The sequence below is a fragment of the Mastigoproctus giganteus genome, chromosome 13 (assembly GCF_048544385.1).
Source record: "Mastigoproctus giganteus isolate SK-2022 chromosome 13, ASM4854438v1, whole genome shotgun sequence".
Classification (NCBI taxonomy): domain Eukaryota; kingdom Metazoa; phylum Arthropoda; class Arachnida; order Uropygi; family Thelyphonidae; genus Mastigoproctus; species Mastigoproctus giganteus.
This window is the reverse complement of record NC_143587.1, coordinates 62,466,887-62,485,690: the sequence shown is the minus strand read 5'-3', so window position 1 is coordinate 62,485,690 and position 18,804 is coordinate 62,466,887. Positions and strand designations below refer to the sequence as shown.

At 38.2% G+C, this 18,804-nt stretch overlaps 1 protein-coding gene across 2 annotated transcripts in view; it reads right to left on the bottom strand.

The window, feature by feature from the left end:
* LOC150076119 (neo-calmodulin-like) overlaps positions 1-2,388 on the bottom strand; it is a 94,002-nt gene extending 91,614 nt beyond the window's left edge. Inside the window, exon 1 of one of the 2 annotated variants that reach the window (XM_090387727.1) lies at positions 2,117-2,388. Coding sequence is in view for 1 of the 2 variants with exons in the window: in XM_090387726.1 (XP_090243852.1) it covers positions 2,117-2,119 (3 nt within the window). In the remaining variant the exon portion in view is untranslated. The remainder of the gene's footprint in view (positions 1-2,116) is intronic. The other variant, XM_090387726.1, reaches the window with a different exon arrangement.
* Positions 2,389-18,804: the final 16,416 nt, after the last annotated feature.

The window sequence follows — 18,804 nt, the reverse complement described above, 5'->3', positions numbered from 1 at the left end:
AAAGAAGCAAATTAAAAAAAAAAAAAATTGATGTGGTGGTTTCCTTATTATATGACGAATCTTAAAATATAATTACATTCAATACAATGTTCATATGAATTAACAATACCTTTTGTTTGATTAATAATAATAAAATAAGAACTGTCTCTTACCGGCAAAGAAAAACCCTTTTCATAAATTTTACAATAAAAAACAGAATGAAATTAAAAAAAAAAAAAAAAAAAGGATGAAAATTATAACAGGAAAGAATCACTTACTTTAGATTATTAGGTTTGTTTTAAGTTGTTTTTGCCCCAAACCCAAATTTAATGCATTGTAAAACTGTTGTTTAAGGGGAAATTCTATTTCAAAATAATTAAATATCAAATTCAGTTGGGTTTATTTTAAGAAACTTATAGAATAAAAATTATTTTATGAAATTAAGATTCATTTCTTCTCTAATATCCCTAAAATATAAAAATTAGTTGGAACTCCAAACTTTTAAACAATAATCCACATGATCATTGTGCACATAAGCTCCTTGTTCTAAAATACCCGATCTTCAGAAGCCAAGGGGGGGGGGGTTTAAGATATTATATCTTATAAGTGTGAGGAGGTCGCAAGAATATTACGTACGAGGTTTTCGTAAAAATAAAATGTGACTGGGAGCTTTAATAAAAAAACACTACACTTAATTTGTGAATGTCCTCACTCCCTTCAATAAGAAAAACAGTATAGAGCGCGAATCAAACTGCAGTCTTTTAATTTGTTTATATACACAAAGTGACGACTCAGAATGATGACTTTGCAGCTTTTGCGTTTTCATCATGGGCTAGCCGGTACAACTTTAAATGCCATCAATAAAACTAAAGGTAGGAGAGAGAGAGAGAGAGAGAGAGAGAGCGAGAGCGAGAGACTTCAAAACGGTGCTGAGAAGTTCAGATTTTCAACATTTCTAAATTAAAAAGCTGTATGAAGTTATAAAAATTACTAACTGCAGAGAAGACCAATATTGACATTACGCTGACCCTAAAGCATTTTCTTTTCAGAACAAAATATACTTTAAAACATTCTCGAATGCTGCATAACAGAATGCAATTCATTGTTTATCACAATAACAAGGGCATTTATTTCACGCTTGAGTGACAAACACTAAATCTTTAAAAGTACATAAAAGAAGGGGAGGTAACAACATAGTTATAACTCTAAATAAAAAATTAACTAGCAAGAACCAGTACGAAACACAATAAATAATTATGTCTTTATTATTTTTTTTTAAAAAATAAATAACTAAAGTAGTCCGGATATGATGTCTGAAAGAACAACACCTTTATTTTATTTTTTACTGAACTCGTTTGGATATTTGAAATGATCGTTTGGATAGATGAAATTTACAACCTTTCAGTGTTACGCTTTTTTTTTTTACTCAACTCGTCTGGCTATTTAAAAATTACAACCTTTCGGCGTTAGTTCTTTTTTTTTCGCTTGTCCCAATGCGAAATCGTATCGCTAAATATGACTGTCAGCGCACGCTCTTCGGGTAGTTTGCCAGCATGCGTATTGTATAACACCGCAATGTACCCAAAAACACTACGGCATTGATCATTCCCGCTAAAACTCACGTGTATCGTTTCACACGTCTCACATTTGAATATTGTCATTCAAAAAAGAACAGCTGCATCTTTGTCACTCGTGCCCAACACGTCCCACAAAGTAAAATTTAAAAACTTCCATAGCGATAAGTGTCATAAAAGCCCTTTGTATTGTACAGGAAATTAAACTTCATTAGAAACAGATTAAATAATAATACCGTCTTTTGGTAGTTTTTAAATCAACGTCGTCTGCCAAAGTTTCTATTTTCTTGTACAAGTCGTATGCATTAATTTTTTTCTTCTTCTGCAAAGCAAATATAGTCTATTTATTACGTAGCATAGCAAATATGCATAATATGAAAAAGTCAACATACCCATCATATAAAAAATAGCTTACAGCATAACGATTAGATAATCCACTGACTGAATTACAACACATACCAAGCTGAGACTTACAAACATTGTCTGTGGGCGTTCCTCTATAAAACATTCGCTAATATAAACAGGAATAAGGTTGAATTACAAACGCGTAAATGTTTACTCACCATTTTGTGTGCTGGTTACTAGGTTACTTCAGAGACACGTGCAACCTCGGCACCTACACCAGCAGATAGATCGCGGGATGGATGAACACTTTTTCTTCTGCCAGACTGTCCTATACCCACTTGAAGCGGATCAAAAAAGGTCACAAACTGAGGACGCTACAGGTTGGAGACCCTGATCAGCTTCCCCCAAGCTTTGTCTCTCACAGAATGGCTCGGCGTTGACTAAAGCCAGCTGTTTGTGTGAAACTTTCAACGGGAAGCAATTCGTATCCGAGAATAGAAACCAGGGACAAGGGTGTGCTCTTACAATGAACGCCACCTACTGGCATAGCGGGGAAATCAGGCGAGAAGCGGCTAGTTTAATCCCGAATATAGAACATCTGGGGTTAAGAGTAAACACGTGCTTTTCAGCAACTGCTGGGTAGACATCCGCAATGCGCCAAACGAGAAATGCTGTAAGACAAGGTGACAACAATACCACATTCTTTCTATGACGCTAGTACCCGTGCCGAAAAGTCAATTTTCCAACGTATCATCTCGTTCAAAATTCCAATGAATATTGATCAATGAAACGCATTTTGACAATCAGCGAAAAAAAAAAAAAAAACTGCTCGGAAGTCGCTATTAAAAATGATCTGCTCCTGGAATGCGGCCAGTATTTTAGCTCTTTTGTTTATCCAGAAATAGCAGTTTCACTTTAACGTAAACAAGAACGTTTGCTGTCTGATTAACAATGTATTATACAAATAAGTCACATGAAAAAGTTCGAGTACTTTTATTCTGCGTAATACGCTTAAGATTTGATTATCATCTTATCTTCAAGTGTCATTCACTGATAACTTCTTCATGTAGTGCTGTAGCTGCTTAAATAAGCGAAACAAAAATCTAAAGTATTGTTTATTGCAGCAGTGAGTAATCATCAGCGTTATCATATCCCAAAGTACAGGTGAAGCTCCCCAAAAAAATAAAATGAGCACAAAAAACAAGACTCGATTAGTTGGTGCGTTTATTTATTTGATTATGCATGGTGAGTAGTCTGCGTTTATGAAGTCTATTTATTGACAAATCAGTCTTAAAACGAAATAAATACTAAACAGATCAATAAGTGTGGGTAAAAAAGTTTTATCGACCAATAAGTGTGGAAAAAAAGTTTTATCCATCAATAAGTCTGGAAGAAATAATTATAAAACATGAAATTGACAGCAATTATAATTCAAACGAAAAATAGTATGATGTCTTAATAATAATAATAACAACAATAAAAGTTTACAGCAGAAGTGTGATATTGTACATTTCTAATAACACTAACGCCACCTACAAGTAAATATGTAATTCTTTTGAAACAAAAAAAAAAAATATATATATATATATACAAAATAACAGAACTGTCATAACAAAAAATGTACAATTAATTTTTTTATTTATTAACATTTTTAATAAACAATTTCGTCCTTGACATAAAAGTTAAGGTTATGACAAGGCCAGGATATCTCACACTGACAAAAAAAAAAAAGCACTTTGAAGTTTCACTGGCATTAGGGCGAGTGCAAAGAGCCCTCGAGGTTTTTCATCAAAGAAACCACCTCAGTGAAGTTAATGTTCACATTGTTTGCTCTCTACACCGAGTGAACACTGACTTAAATTGTGCGATCAAGGACGGAGTTAGGATGCTTAAACCCCCAAGTTCCCGCTAAAAAGTATAAGATTTATTTTAATTTATTTTTTATTCTTGTCCATATACAGTGTGTTTCAAAAATGATGGTCAATAATTTAAAGGTGAAAAGTACAAAAAAAAAAAAAAAAAGTCCCAGTGAACATCGGGCCGCAAATGAACCGTTTTCGAGATAATGCACATTTTCTGTTAAGATCCGCCACTGACTATGGGAGCACTAGTTTAGCAAACAGCTGTGAATCCTTTGGTAAGGTTGGTTTTATTAAACATAAGGTAATACATTTTAATTTTTGATTTCAACTCCACAGGATTTTACAGATGTTACATGTTACAGGATGTTACAAAAGGTGTTCAAAATGCTGTCCTTGCATTCATACGCAGCTTTGTAGTCTTCTCTGCATTGAGTTGCGAATCCTCTCAAGCATTCCTGGGTCATTTCTGATTTGATGAAAGGCTCCAACCCGACGCTGCAATTCTTCAACTGTGTTAATGTCAGAAGTGTACACCAAGCTTTTTACATGACCCCAGATATAAAAATCCATAGGATTTAAGTACTCTTCGTTGCTGTAACCTCTTTCCATGTTGACTATCCTTTGACAAGTACTAGTATGCCTGCTACGTCTCAGAGCATTGAGAAAGGGAGAGAATGAGCATAACCTAATCTAAACAAACAAGTCAGTGGTGGATCCCAACAAGAAATGTGCAATATCTCGAAAACGATTCACTTAAGGACCCATGTTTACTAGGCTTTTTTTTTTTTTTTTTTTTTTGCATATTGTAGTCTGTACAGTTCACCTTTAAATTATTGACCATCACTTTTCAACACCCTGTATGTAATTATCGATGAATAGGCTAATTTTCTTAGTCAGAGGATGAAAATTATGGTTGATGCCAACTTCGACACGTGTGCTGCACTGCTGCCCTCTCTCGGCCTGACTAAGCAACCACATGGAAATCATGGTATTTATTTCGTATGATGTGATAAATACACGAAGGAACCAGTTTTTTTTTCTTGCTTCTTTCGTGTATCGTGGCCGGGATATCCAACCAACCGGTTGGTTCGGCACCATCGTGATATCCAGCCCGAGGTGGGAATCGAACCCGCGACCCGCGACCTTTGGGTTGCCAAGCAGGCACTTTACCTACCCGGCTAGCCCGGTCGGCATGGTATTCATTTGGCACCATAATAAGTTGGTGCAGTGGGTAGTTGCCCAAATCCGTAGTGACCGCCTATGCGGTCACTACGGATTTGGGCACAATAGGTGCGAGTCTGCCATCACTCGTTCTGCAGAGGAGAGAGGCGTAATAGAAGATAGTGAGGCCTCCATTTGTCATCTAGTGAAATTAATGGACCTAAGCAATTATAAGCAATTAATGATGGGGTAAATCAGTTTATATAATTAGTTCGTATCACTTCACTATTTTTCTAACTTTACACCTTTCAAGATGAAAGCTTGACGGATGATGGAGTGTCTGTTGAATGCTCTTTTATAAAGCATATTTATCTTCTAAATCATTTATACTTTTTTAAGAAAAGAAATTCATATATCTGGTACGAAGTGGATTCCAGACCTATGATCTGCAATGAAATATAGATCTGACCAGAAGTCGAGAACTTTGTAGTTTGAGAAGTGTTAGTAATATGCTTTGAAAAAATTTCCGTGTTTGGTAGTGCTGGTTGAATAGTCTTATACGCAAGCGCTGCATGAATTGGTATTTTCCCTTTCTTTTACTCCATTTCAAAAATTTTCATGAGTTATCAATCTGAACGCAGTCGACAATGTCCCTTACAGTTCGAGGCTATCAGCACACATCGGATTCATCGCCATCGGCGTTAAACGCAGATATCTGGAATATTTGGAAGTGGGCCAAGGCTTGATATTTGGAGAACACTGTTCATAACATAAAGGTGTTAGTTGGGTTGGACTGTGCAGAATACGAGCCGATGAAACTAAAGATATGAGGTGTCAGTACGACTTTCGTATATCATATTCATACATTCTGGGATCTGTTTGCTTGTTTTTTCGAGATGGGGTAAAAAAAAAAAAAAAAGAACTCAGCCACCGAGTTAAATAATATAATAAAAGTTCTTCCAGCGGATACGGAGTTGGAATCAAGACCTTTTCACATTGTGACAAAACAACAATCGTATTCATCTGTTTTAATCGCTTAGAGAAAAGTGTCCACGTACTGTTCCCTAACCTACAGACAGGTACTTGTCCTTAAACCAATAAAAGAGGAAATGTATGGAAAACATCTTTATTCTAAGGATCCTTTTCAAGGATGTCTTTGTAACACTGTCTTTCAAAGACACACTTTTGTCTTGAAGGCAAATAGCAAGCCAGAGTAAGATGTTTACATGGACAATTAAAGCAACTACTTTGTGGAATCGCAACCGACCTGAGAAGGGTGCAACAGGTGGAGGGTCGGCGCCTCCGTTGCCAGGTGGGCAGGAGCGGCAGTGCGTAGCACACGCTTCTTGATTACACCGGAGTTCGAGCCTGTCACCACCAAATACGGAGGATACGGAAAGGTCAGGGAATGACCACCACATATCCTGGAGCAATATGGACTTAGTTGCTAATGCTCCTAAAAAAAAAAAAAAAAAACAAGGTGGAGGGTCATTGCAGAAGGCCTTTCAGACCCCGCATTACTGGACTCCACACACACACACACACACACACACACACATATATATAAATATACAAATATCGTAGAAAATCAAATATCATAAAAAAATAACACGTAAGTTATGTTTTGTAGAGACCCTCCGATTTTCTGTTGCATCCTAAATATATAATCAGGGTACAACACGGACCCGAACTTTGGAAGGTCCCGCACCAACAAACTAAATATTTTTTACTTCATGACAATTTCCTTACCGTGTGACATGAAATATTAGAGCATGTAGGGATAACAGAGAAGATTCCTCGGTGAGTTGAGTTAGAGGCTGGTTAAGGCCAACTAAGCCACCGGTGGATAGGAAACAGAAGGCAGTAGATAGTCACAGATAGGTATTCTTCAGAGAAGATTGAGGGTCACTCAGGTACTAGTGCTCGGACTTCTTGTTTTTGTCTTGCTAAATCATATTAATGAGGGAATAAAGGGAAAGTTGTCAAAGTCTGTTAACAACTTAAAGGTTGGGAGGATGGTTACCAATCGGAACCAGCCTATGCTGTTTCAAAAGGATTTGGACTGATTCCAAGTATGGCCTGAAAAAAAAGGCAGCTAAAGTTTAACACTACTAAGTCAAGGTATTGCACTTGAGAACAGAATTCGAGAAATAGTTTATAGATTAGGGGGAGAGGAATTAAGAGGACGTTCAGAATGAGATTTGAGGATTACAACAGAGAAAGACATGTAGTTCAACAGGCAGCAAAAAGGATATATATTTTATCTATTATTTATCGGAATTTTGCAAGTTGGGAGAAGAACATGATCTCTCTATAAGACGATAGTGAGACCACACTAGGAATATTGTACCCGGGATAACAGACCGTATCTAAAAAAAAATTATCTCCTTGAGAAGGTGCAAAGAAGGGCCACTACACTGGTGACGAACTGCTAAGCATTGTCCCGATGAGGAATGGCTTAGATGTGGTATGCAAAGCTTGACAACAAGACTTAAATACCATCCTTAGAGGATTTTATTTACCACTCTCCTCAGGAGAATGGTAAAATGAATGAGGGAGGAATGCTCTCGCTGGTGAGTGAGACAAGAACCCAGAAGGCACACCTCTATAAAGGTGTAAAAATAAAGTCTTAGGGAAGAACAGTATAAAGTCTCAGGAGGGAAGAACAGTAGACTAGACCTTGTGAAATTTACCTTCGGGCAGCTTGTTGTGGAACGTTGGAGTAAGTTACCCGCAAGGGTGGCCGAATTAGACACGTTTTGACGATGTGAATATGATAAGGTGTATTTTTTAAGATACTGAATAAGTTCGCTTCCTTGCATCATTATGCCAATCAGCCGATGACGGGAGTCGAACCCAATCCGTTTCCACACAGTAGACTATTCAACGAACTGTTCACTATGCTACTCTCGAGAGCGCCATTTACATAAATTGAAACACAACTTTCAATCTTGCTTAATTAAAATTTGCCTTTTCATTTATCTTTCCATTATCTCCAAATTACAAACCAAAGGGTGCGATGTATAATTTGTTAAATACAAACCAGAGGGTGTGAGGTATAATTTGTTAATCATGAAGACACTACACAAGATGTTTTTCAATCATGCAACCCTGATCCAAAGTGGTAGCAATGTAACGGCATTAGTCACGAGATATATTTCACATTGTACCGCCATTACCTAATAATTATTCATCTCACACACTATGTGTGTGCTACGAATAATCATTCCAACATTTAGCAATGAAATGGTTTATAGTTAGACACGCTATCGTGTCTCTGTATAATGACGTCAACAGGACAAGTTAACCTTTCATTAGTCAGTGACCTCTTCCATAGCAATCTATGCGCTCTGATTCCCTTTAGATTGCCAAACTTTAATAAAATGCTAAGTTCTTTCAGGAAACGTTCTACTACCTAATTGGCCAATCATTATTCTAATATAAGACAGCCTATTATTTCTGTCTCCTTTAAGATACGTCTGTTTAAATTAGGAAAATATTAAGCGCTTTTACTGATTACCTAGGTATTTCTGAATTACATTCACTGCTGATTTCCATGTGTCATGCAACAGTGCAGATGAACCTGTTAGCATCTTGTTAGTATCCTTCACCCTAATTTGATCGCGTTCTGCAGGTAACATGGGTGGTTTCTCGCAACTCTGACAGAGTCCCGATATTATAATTTTATTTATTTATTTATTATTATTATTATTTTTTTGTTTCTAGGGAAAATTTTCAGATTTTTTAGTAATCAGTAGATATCAGTAATATGCATATAAAAATAGACAAATTATGCAATAAAATATAAGAAAATATGAACCAATATGCTATTGCATATAGTAACATTTTTTTTGATTTTTTACCAGTTTTTCACAATGAACTGAACTGCAATTTTATGTATTCAGGAATTTGAAAGTAACAAAACTGTTAATCAAATTTCGTGTAAGCATCATTTTACAAATTGCACGTGGAATAACATTTTTACAGTAAACAAAAATATATTTTTCAGTGTGATCCATTGTAAATCTGTGATGTTTATCGTCCAAAATCATTTTAGGACGATAAACGTCACAGCCTTCCCGCCCTCGTGGGTAGCAGTTGATAAAATCACTGTCCTCCCCACACAGGGTGGAAAAGACATGAGTTTGAGTCCCGTCGATGATGTGAGGAATTTTTATGGGCCTTTTTCACAACGTGACTGAGTTAATCAATCTCAGGCGAAGGTAGCGTGGTTTTTCTCCCAGAAACTCAGGTTTTTCATACAGCAAACAGAAAACTGACCACAGAACACATGTAATTTACAAACAATATACACGAAGCAATATGGTCTTAGTCGTTGATGTCCCTAAAACCCTATTACAACAACGACCTTCCCACATTAACGGAGGCAGCTGGCTAAATTTAAAAATGTACGCCTTCGAAGCCTCTATTTGAAATGAAAGTTCTGTTCATTTATATCAAAAAAGATATCTATTTTGTTTAAAATATAAATTTGAGAGCTTTTTTTTAGCATCATCAAATTTATTTTATTTTCTCTACTGTGTCTTGAGGGGATCGAAATTTCTAACTAATCTCTATCTACCTTTAGTTGCGCTGCTCAAAGAACGTCCCCATACTGCAAGTTCAGTTACCAAGCAAAATGAGTCTCGATGAACAGCAGATGTTTTACAACCAAAGAACCGGAATGAATTCCTTATGCAGTGTTAACAGATACAGCATCCGCAGTATCAAAAACATTAACGTTTTTAATAGAATCAAAATTTTGGCCTAAACCAATGCTGCATTTATTTATTTAATTTTTTTTTTTTTACTTATTGTTCTTGGGTTTTAGGAGTATTAGCGATTAAGGCCATATTGCTCCCTATACAATATATACATATATGCTGTGTGTAAATTTGCATGTGGTATCTGATCGATTTTCTGTTTGCTGGACGAATTTCAGGGAGAAAAACCACACAACTCTCACCTGAGACCGACTAACTCAGCCACGTTGTGAAAAAAGCCCATAAAAATTCCTCCCGTCAATAACAGGACTGGAACTCAGTTATTTTCAACCCGGTGTACGGAGGACAAGATCTTACCAACTGTGCTACCAACGAGGGCTTCTTTTTTTTTCTTTTTTTTAATTTTATTATTATTGATGATTAAAGCTTAATGATTCCCCGGAAAACTGCTTTAGACCTCCCTTTAAAAAATCTTTGGATTTCCATAGGCTGTGTGTGTAGGGGCTTTTATTAATTTATTTTTTTTACACAAGAAATAACTTCATCAACTTCACCAAAATTTTCCCAAATTGTTTCTGCAAGCCATGGCTAGGCAAATAATCTGAATTACGTTCGGAGAAAACACTCGTAATGCAGAAGCTGCTTTTATCGGTATACAATATACGCTCCATACACGGAGTGTATTGTGTGTGCATGTTAAGCACTTAAGCAACTAAGGCTATGAGGCATATGTGTCTGTAAATTCCATGTTCTGCAGTCAATTTGCCTGTTTGCTGGACAAAAAACCCGGACTTCCGTGAGATAAAATCCTACCACCCCAGCTTGAGATTTACTAACTCAGCCATATTGCAAAAAAAAAAAGTCCATAAAATCATTCTTCGTTGATTTTAATTGGTTCATTCTTCATTGATTAATGGGTTTATACTCCGGCACGACAACCTTCAGAGGAATTTACAATAAATCATTAATACAATCGCTAATCGTATTTAGCCGTCATAGGCTTGAACCAAGATCCACTCGAAGAACGTGTGTTACTGCATTCTCGCTCCTGATCACTCAGCTCTGGTAGATCTACATCCATGTGCTACTAGCGAGAGTCACATACAGAACAACGTCACTACAAAAAAAAAAAAAAAAAATGCAGACTTCGCTATGGATCGATTCTCGGTCTGGCCATAATAACGGTAAAGAATCGTTCACAGACCTTGCACCTTGAAATGATTCACGTTTTCGAGAACCTTACAAGCAAGCAATTACGAACGATGAGATTCTCGGCCTAATTTCCTACATACCAAATGCGCAATATAACGGCCACAAGCAACTGCCGTTTAATCGGCTGACATCCAGACGCACTTCTCTTCGAAGAATTTCGCGAATAATCGCATCATAAATATCACTGATACAATCCTTCCTCAAGATAAATTCGTCTGGAATGTTTTGATTTATACAACTTTTTTTTTTCAAAAATCGCTGAAAACTGAATTGCTTAATTTATTGAAAGAAATACTGCTGTTTACCAAGGCGAGAAGGCGGGACAGAGATCCTTTGCAAAGTTACTTCTCCCTTCTAGTGAGGTACATGGCTTGGTATCTTGGTTTTAAAAGCAACTGATGTAGAATTTTTTTTTTTTTTTAATCACAATGTGATGTTTTCACTTGTTGGTCCATCTGGAGTTATTTGTTTTACCGATGGAACATTCTTTTCGCCACACAAAAAGAGAATATTGAATGTGTGTGTGTTTTATGCACCAAAGGCTAACTCAGCCATGTAAAAAAGCACCCATAAAAATTCCTCGAGCATTAACACGATTTAAACTCAGGCCTTTTCCACTCGGTTGGGCAGAACGGTGATTATATCCACTGTTCTACTCCCGAGGACAAAAAAGAAACTATTGCCATCCATAGAGAAAAATATTTTATGTAATTCAGTAAGTTCAGCAGCCGATTTGATTTTTGACATTTTTAACGGAAACTAATTGTCAATTCTGTAAAAAATTTATTGCAAAACTGAAGTCCTCCGTGGTAGCCTAGACGGCACAATACATTGCTCAGCCACTCGTTTCGAGAGGGCTGAGTTCGATTCCCCGCGATGATTGGAAAATTATTCTGAAGTTCTCTTCATTCGAGGCTGTAATTCCCGTTCCATGTCATGGAGAAGTATCCATCTTAACCAACCAGATTCCCATATATTCATTATGCATTGAAACGGAGGTCCACCATAACTAACCTGCTAGCAACCACCAACACCAATCTGAAGGCTCTTGAATCATGCTGAGTTAGCATTGTCTACCTGGATATTCAATCGCATTTCACTGCCTTAATGTCCATTCCCTAACTACAGTTGTGTGAGAATGCATACCAGATCAAAGGCGACATTCTTGAATTCTTAAAGTCACTCTTAAGGACAAGTATTTTCTCCTGACCGTAAATAATCCTTCACACGGACAGTAAAGGTTGGTGTTCCTCATCCATCATTCCTATGCTAAAAAACTGATTTCATGAGCTATGCTGACGATTTGAAGCTCCTCTATCGGATCTACGAGACTCAAAGCCCAAATACTTCATCCAAGTCCATCCACAATAGCCTACAAGTTCTAACAACATACCTCTGCACGTTCCGCTGGCTGAAAAATCTGAATAACTCACGAGAAAAGCCCTATTACTTCGATTGAGATTGGTTAACTGCAGCTTACACTGAAGAAACTTTCAAGAATGACTCCAGTCTCCAAGAGGATTCGAACTAGACTTCTCGAAAAATGTGACAAGTACTGAAACCACTATACTGTGACAAAAGATACAACCCATAGAAACTAATAATGCGGCCGCGTAGGCCGTATTATTAGTTTCAATATTTTCGCATTAAAAATAAGCCCTCCTCGATAGCGCAGTTGGTAGCATTGCCGTCCTCCCCACACTGGGTGGAAAAGACCTGAGTTCGAATCCCGTCGATGACGTGAGGAATTTTTATGGGTCTTTTTCACAACGTGGCTGAGTTAGTCAGTCTCAGGCGAGGGTAGCGTGGTTTTTCCTCCCGGAAACTTTGTCCAGCAAACAGAAAATCGACCTCAGACCACACGCAATTTACAGACAATATATACGGAGCAACATGGCTTTAGTCGCCGATGCTCCTAAAACCCAACAACAACAACATTAAAAATATTTCGTTCAATAAAACTGTAAGCATCACAAAATTAATGTAAGCGAAGTAATATATAATTTAATTTAATATTATTGTAATATTACTTTAATATTTAATTTAATTTAATATTACTGTATTTAATTAATGCGGTTCGCGGTTACACTCTTACATGACTGAGCAACACTTAAATATACTGCAGAACTTCATAAATCCAGCATCCTTGAAATATACACCGATGAGCCAAAAATTTTGACCACCTACCTAATATGATGTTGGTCCTCCACGTGCAGCCAAAACAGCTCTTACCCGGCGAGGCATGGACGCTACAAGATTTCTAAATGTGTCTTGTGGTATTTCGTACCAACACGTAACCAGCAGATCCTTTAACTCCTGTAAGGTCCATGGTTGAGACGCCGCAGATCGGAGTTGCTGTTCCAACACAAACCACAGATGCTCGATGGGATTGATGTCTGTGGAATTTGTAGGCTAGGGCAATACCTGGAAGTCTTCTCATGTTTCCGAGAACCAGTCTCGAACAATCCAGGGGGTACAGCATGCCGCATTATCCTGCTGAAAAGCGGCACCGCCAGAGGAGAGGACCGTTGCCATGAAAGGGTGTACCTGGTCAGCAATGATGTTTAGGTAGGTGGTAGACGTCACAGTGCCCGGCACATGGATGACTGGACTCAGGGTATCCAAGCAAAACATCGCCCAAAACATGACACCGGCTTGTTTTCGTCCGACGGTGCATCCAGGCGCCATCACTTCCCCAGGTAAACGACGCACACATAGCCGGCCGTCCACATGGTGCAACAGGAAACGTGATTCATCTGACCAGACGACCTTCTTCCAATCACTCAGGGTCCAGTTTCGATGTCCACGCGCCCATTGTAGGCGCTGTCGCCGATGTACCGTGGGTAGTATGGGCACTCGCAGCTGCCTGTGGCCCGCAGCCCCATTTTCAGCAGGGTTCAATGTACTGTGTGTTGTGACACATTACTCCCGTCACCAGCATTCCAATTACCGGCGAGTTGCGCCACAGTGACCATTCTGTTGTCACGTACCATCCAGGAGAGCCTTCACTCACCTCGAGCATCGATGAGCCGTGGTCGTCCAACACCTCGCCAGCGGTTTGTGGGTTTCCCCTCCTCGGACCACTTTACGTAGGTACTAACCACGGCTGACCGTGAGCATCCCACCAGCCGTGCCGTTTCGGATATGTTCTGACCCAGTCGTCTGGCCATTACAATTTGGCCTTTGTCAAACTCGCTTAAGTCCGCTGCCTTTCCCATCTGAAGATCAAGGGTAACATTGATCAATGGAGCTCAGTATCAGGTGTTTTTATACCGTGTCCCGACCCGTGCACGCGCCGCAGTTCACCTGCAGTTGCTTCGATTTGCATAACGACTCGCTGGTTATGTTTTGGCTCATCAGTGTATAATTTCAGTTCCATCCGACCTGTCTGTCCTTTGGTCTCTTCCCATTCCTCCTCCCCTTATTAATTAACGTGTCCTTGTAATATGGAACGTAATACATCCCCGTGATCTTAGATCATAAGAGAAATGTCAAATTTATGTCAACATTCAGCAGATTTGCCAATACAAGAAATCAGAGTCCTTATCTCCACATATTTGTAAACAAGTACATCTCCGTATGCCTTTCTTTGAAATGACCGCCATACACTGTTCACTGTATGGCGGTTTAATACATAGGGAAAGTACAGTTCTTGTGTGGAAAAGGAAATCTGAGTGACTTGATTGTAATCTTGATTGTAACGAAGGGCCAGCGTATAGGAGAAACCATGGAGACTGCCATAAAATACAAAAATACTTTGTGCATATACATATATATATTTTTTTTTCCTATAAACTATTGTAAACTTTTCCCTTCTATTTCAGGGATGTCTTTTTCTTCTTCTCCTTATCTTCTATCCAACTTTCCCTTCCCTTCCAATCCCCATACTTCTCATTCTTATCTCCACTTCCTTTCCCGAAACACTTTGGGGCTCCCAGCCTTGCCCGATAGCCCTAGTAAGAGGTTCGGCTAAAAAGTAGTCCCTGGCGCGCCTCTTCATGGCCAATGTTGGGAGTCGTGGGGACCAGATTCCCTCTGCCCCCCTGACGTCAGGTGCCGGCACTCAATGCAACAACACATATACTTACACACCTACTTCCATACATTTGCCGGCCTTGGCCTTTTGCCTTTTCAGATGCTACCAGAAGCATATAGGGGAAAACCTGGAGACCACAGTTAAAATAAACACATCTTGGAACCTTGTAACGAAGGGCAACTGCGCATTGGAATTCGAGTTCCTATAAATTGGCCGGTATTACTGGCTCATCAGAACAACTTCTAATCAGACTTCGCACCTCAAGCTTAAACACGCAAGATAGTCCTCACGTCTATTGGGATGTTAGTCGCTTTTCTTCTAGTGACCTCCACAGCTCTGTATGTCCAGGTGAGCTGTTGTATGAATATCATATGGCATTCCGAATTTTATCTTATTTTTTTCTTACTCATTGCAGTTTAGAAAGGATTGCAAATTATTTCTTGTTGAGATTTAGATATGCGATGCCACGTGGCTGTTGTAAAGATCTGACTAACCCTCGTTCTTTTCGGTTACATAACGTGTTTTAAAATTTTAGAAAATTTAATTCAAAATTTATTCAGTGTTCCTCAATCTTTTCACCAAAATAGGAATAATTTTGATTCCCTCAGTTAGAGATTTATTAAGTTAATTCAGATATGTTATATACCTGGAAGCTTATTTACAGAGGTTGTAACATAACTATTTTCTTTCTTTAAATAATAAATGTATTGGAGTTATCGCTTCAGTAAATGAAGTAAATGTAAATGACGTAAAGACAAAAATTCTAAACAGCAATTTTCAAACTGTTAGCAAGTGGCTGGATTTTTATGAATAACTATGAACTTTTTAGAATTGCACAAGCTGTACTGCATGTGTTCAAATAAATGTGCTTTGTAACTGCAAAATCCTTAACATGCATTTTAAAAATTGATTCCTATAAATGGTGAGGGCTCACGCTAAACCTCTGGCTTATATATAGACCTCTAAGTTTAAATATCATGCATAACACGCAACAGCAAATATTGCACCGTGATTTAACATAAAAAAATTATTGAGCTTATCCTAATGTTATGGATAAGAATTGAATTAAGTTATCTAAATAATAGGCAGGGTGAGATTTTATCTATTGGATTCATTTCAGTAGCTCATATATTTTTCAATGTATGCAATTACGAAAATAAATTTTGAAATGAATGAGGTAAATCAGTGTCCAGCAGGCAAAATTGCGCCAATTTAGCTCTAGTTTTCAAGGTGGATCACAATATGCGTTTTCATCATAATAACATACCAACTGTTCGTTACTAGACTCAGATTAGTGGAGAATGAAAAGGGTCTGGGGGTAATTATGCAGTCGGATATGAAGTGTTCTAAGGAGTGCAGACAGGCTTCAAGAGTAGCTCGTGGGGTGTTGTCAATGATATATAGGAATTTTGCTAGCAGGGATAAGGAGGTAATTATTACTTGTATAAAGCAATGGTCAGGCCGCACCTTGAGTACTGTGTACAGGTCTGGAGGCCTCATTTTAGGAAAGATGTACTAGAACGAGTACAGAGAAGGGCAATGAGATTAGAGAGTGGAACAAATGGTTACTGTTACCAAGAAAGGCTTCAGTTCTGCAAATTGCAGCGTCTGGAGACTAGGCAACTGCGAAGTGATCTGAAGCCTTGAATTGTTTGAGCAAGCTGCTGATGGAATTCTTCCTCTTGCTAAGGTTCCGCACCTGAGGGGGCATAGATTCAAATTGAGGAAAGATAGTTGTAGAATATATGTGGGGAAATTTGCCTTTAGCCTGCGGGTGGTTGATTGCTGGAACAAACCCCAATTTATCGTTGTGGAAGTTGACAGCTCAGCTTAAATAAATTCGAGGCTGAACCAGACAAACTTTTGGAGTGTATGAATGTATGAAACGGAAAAGGTTTTTTTTTTTTTTTTTCTTTTTGGCTGGTGCTATATAAGTTTGCTTTCTTGCATTATATGCCTCTACTAATGCTAATGCCAATGATTACACGAATAGATATTGCTGTGATTGATAAACGTAACTATTTTTTTTTTATAATAAGTAGGGTACATCCAGCATTACAAAAAGATAATACTGACATTCATCAGAATTTTAAATACCACAAAGAATGAGAAGAAATATATTAAAATCAGGCTTATTTACTAAGAAAGACAGATATAAAAACCCAGTGTTTTGACCCGTGGTGGAATGAATACACGACCTTCGCGTTCTTAGCAGAACGCTTTAATCAAGTGAGCTAACGGGCCATCTTGAATTAAAATATTATAAGATAACCACATAATACTAGAGTCTAGGCAATAAGCAAAATATCAGTCTCTTGTAGCTATATGAGGTATTGAAACCGTCCTGTTGTGTATCGCCAGTAGAGGTTCCTGGTGGAGGCGATGTCGTAGTATAGGGTATGTTTTGGTGGCATAATCTTGATCCACTCATCTCACTGAAGGGCACTGTTAACGCCAGATCACATCTAAACGTAGTTGCGAATCGGATACACCCGGCAGTTTACACGTAGTCGTCAAATCCATCTTACATTGAGTCATGTGATATGATATCTCACTCTTCCGTCAAGTTTAAAATCATTTTAAGATTTATCTCTAGTATAATTATTCCAGATTACGAAACGTAACCATTATAACATCTTTTACACTATTTCATTAATCTCCACAATCCTGCAGCAGCCAGGGGTTGCTCATAGCTATGTTTCGCTAGCACAGTGCTTTAGGCTACAAAATTCAGAATAGTTATCTCAGCAACTGCGGTTTGCAGTTCTATTGTTAGAAAGCAACAGTTCATGTATCACTGTAAAGCGGAAGCTTAAGAGTGATACATAAAGCGACCGCCTAAGAGAAAAAAATGAGTTCATAAATAGCTGCATTATAACCTAATTTCATAGAATTGAAAACACAACGACAACGGACTAGCACTGCTTTCGACTTTAGGTTGGATGAAAGGTTCAGCAAGGAAAATTAGCAAATGGTTTCTGAAAACACCAAAATATCTTCCACTATTGATGATTGCTGTGCTTGTTTCAAAAATATCTTTCTTTGAATGCTATTTGTCTGGAACGTAAAACTATTATTAAAATGCCTCATTGCATGTTTTTATCTTTACAAAGACTGTGGAGAATAAAATATAGCAATAGTACCTAACCCAGCCAGAATAGTCGTGTCCAGGGATTAATACGAATAATTAAACATCTTGTACCAAACGTATAAAATAAAGTTGAGTAACAGTAAGAGATACTTGATCATTGCATTTGTATTTACATTAACTATTTTCATATTATATTACATAATTAAAGTGGTATTATATACAGAGAATGCAACATTCGCTGAAGTCCTGTAGTTTCTTCACTGCAGATGTGGCAAGTTACCTTAACAGAAGGGCATAAGTGCAGTGGTGTCTTAAGGATTAGGGTTCATGGACGAGCTTCATGGTTGTGTTCATCGAGGATCCTTTCTCTCTACCTTGCCTCTTTGGAGAATCTGAATAAATCAAAGTTCAGTTGTTGGAATGGGCTAAGCAACTCAGCCAGAATAAGCCTGTCTTCTGTGATGTGCAGTTGGTCTTATTGTGGCACGGGAACGAGGTAGCTCTTAGGCCACAGATGGGAATCCTCCAGTGGCAGAAGTTCCACACCTGGGGAATGTCAGTCATACCAGCAAGAAGTTTAACAGTAGCTATAACAGTATTCTGATGTCTCTCATTCTCGTTGGAAATTTGGAAGTGCTGATTGCAGCTGAGAGATAGGAGTGTCTACAACTAGCTCGGACCCGGTGGTTGTATGCAGTCCATCTCAGTAGCCAGAATTCCTGGGCAAACAGTCGCTTCAGAGTAGTGGGGGCGACAGACTCCCACAGCTCTACCCCATAAAGAATGGAGGAGTAAATTATGGTGCTAATGTAGTGCTTTG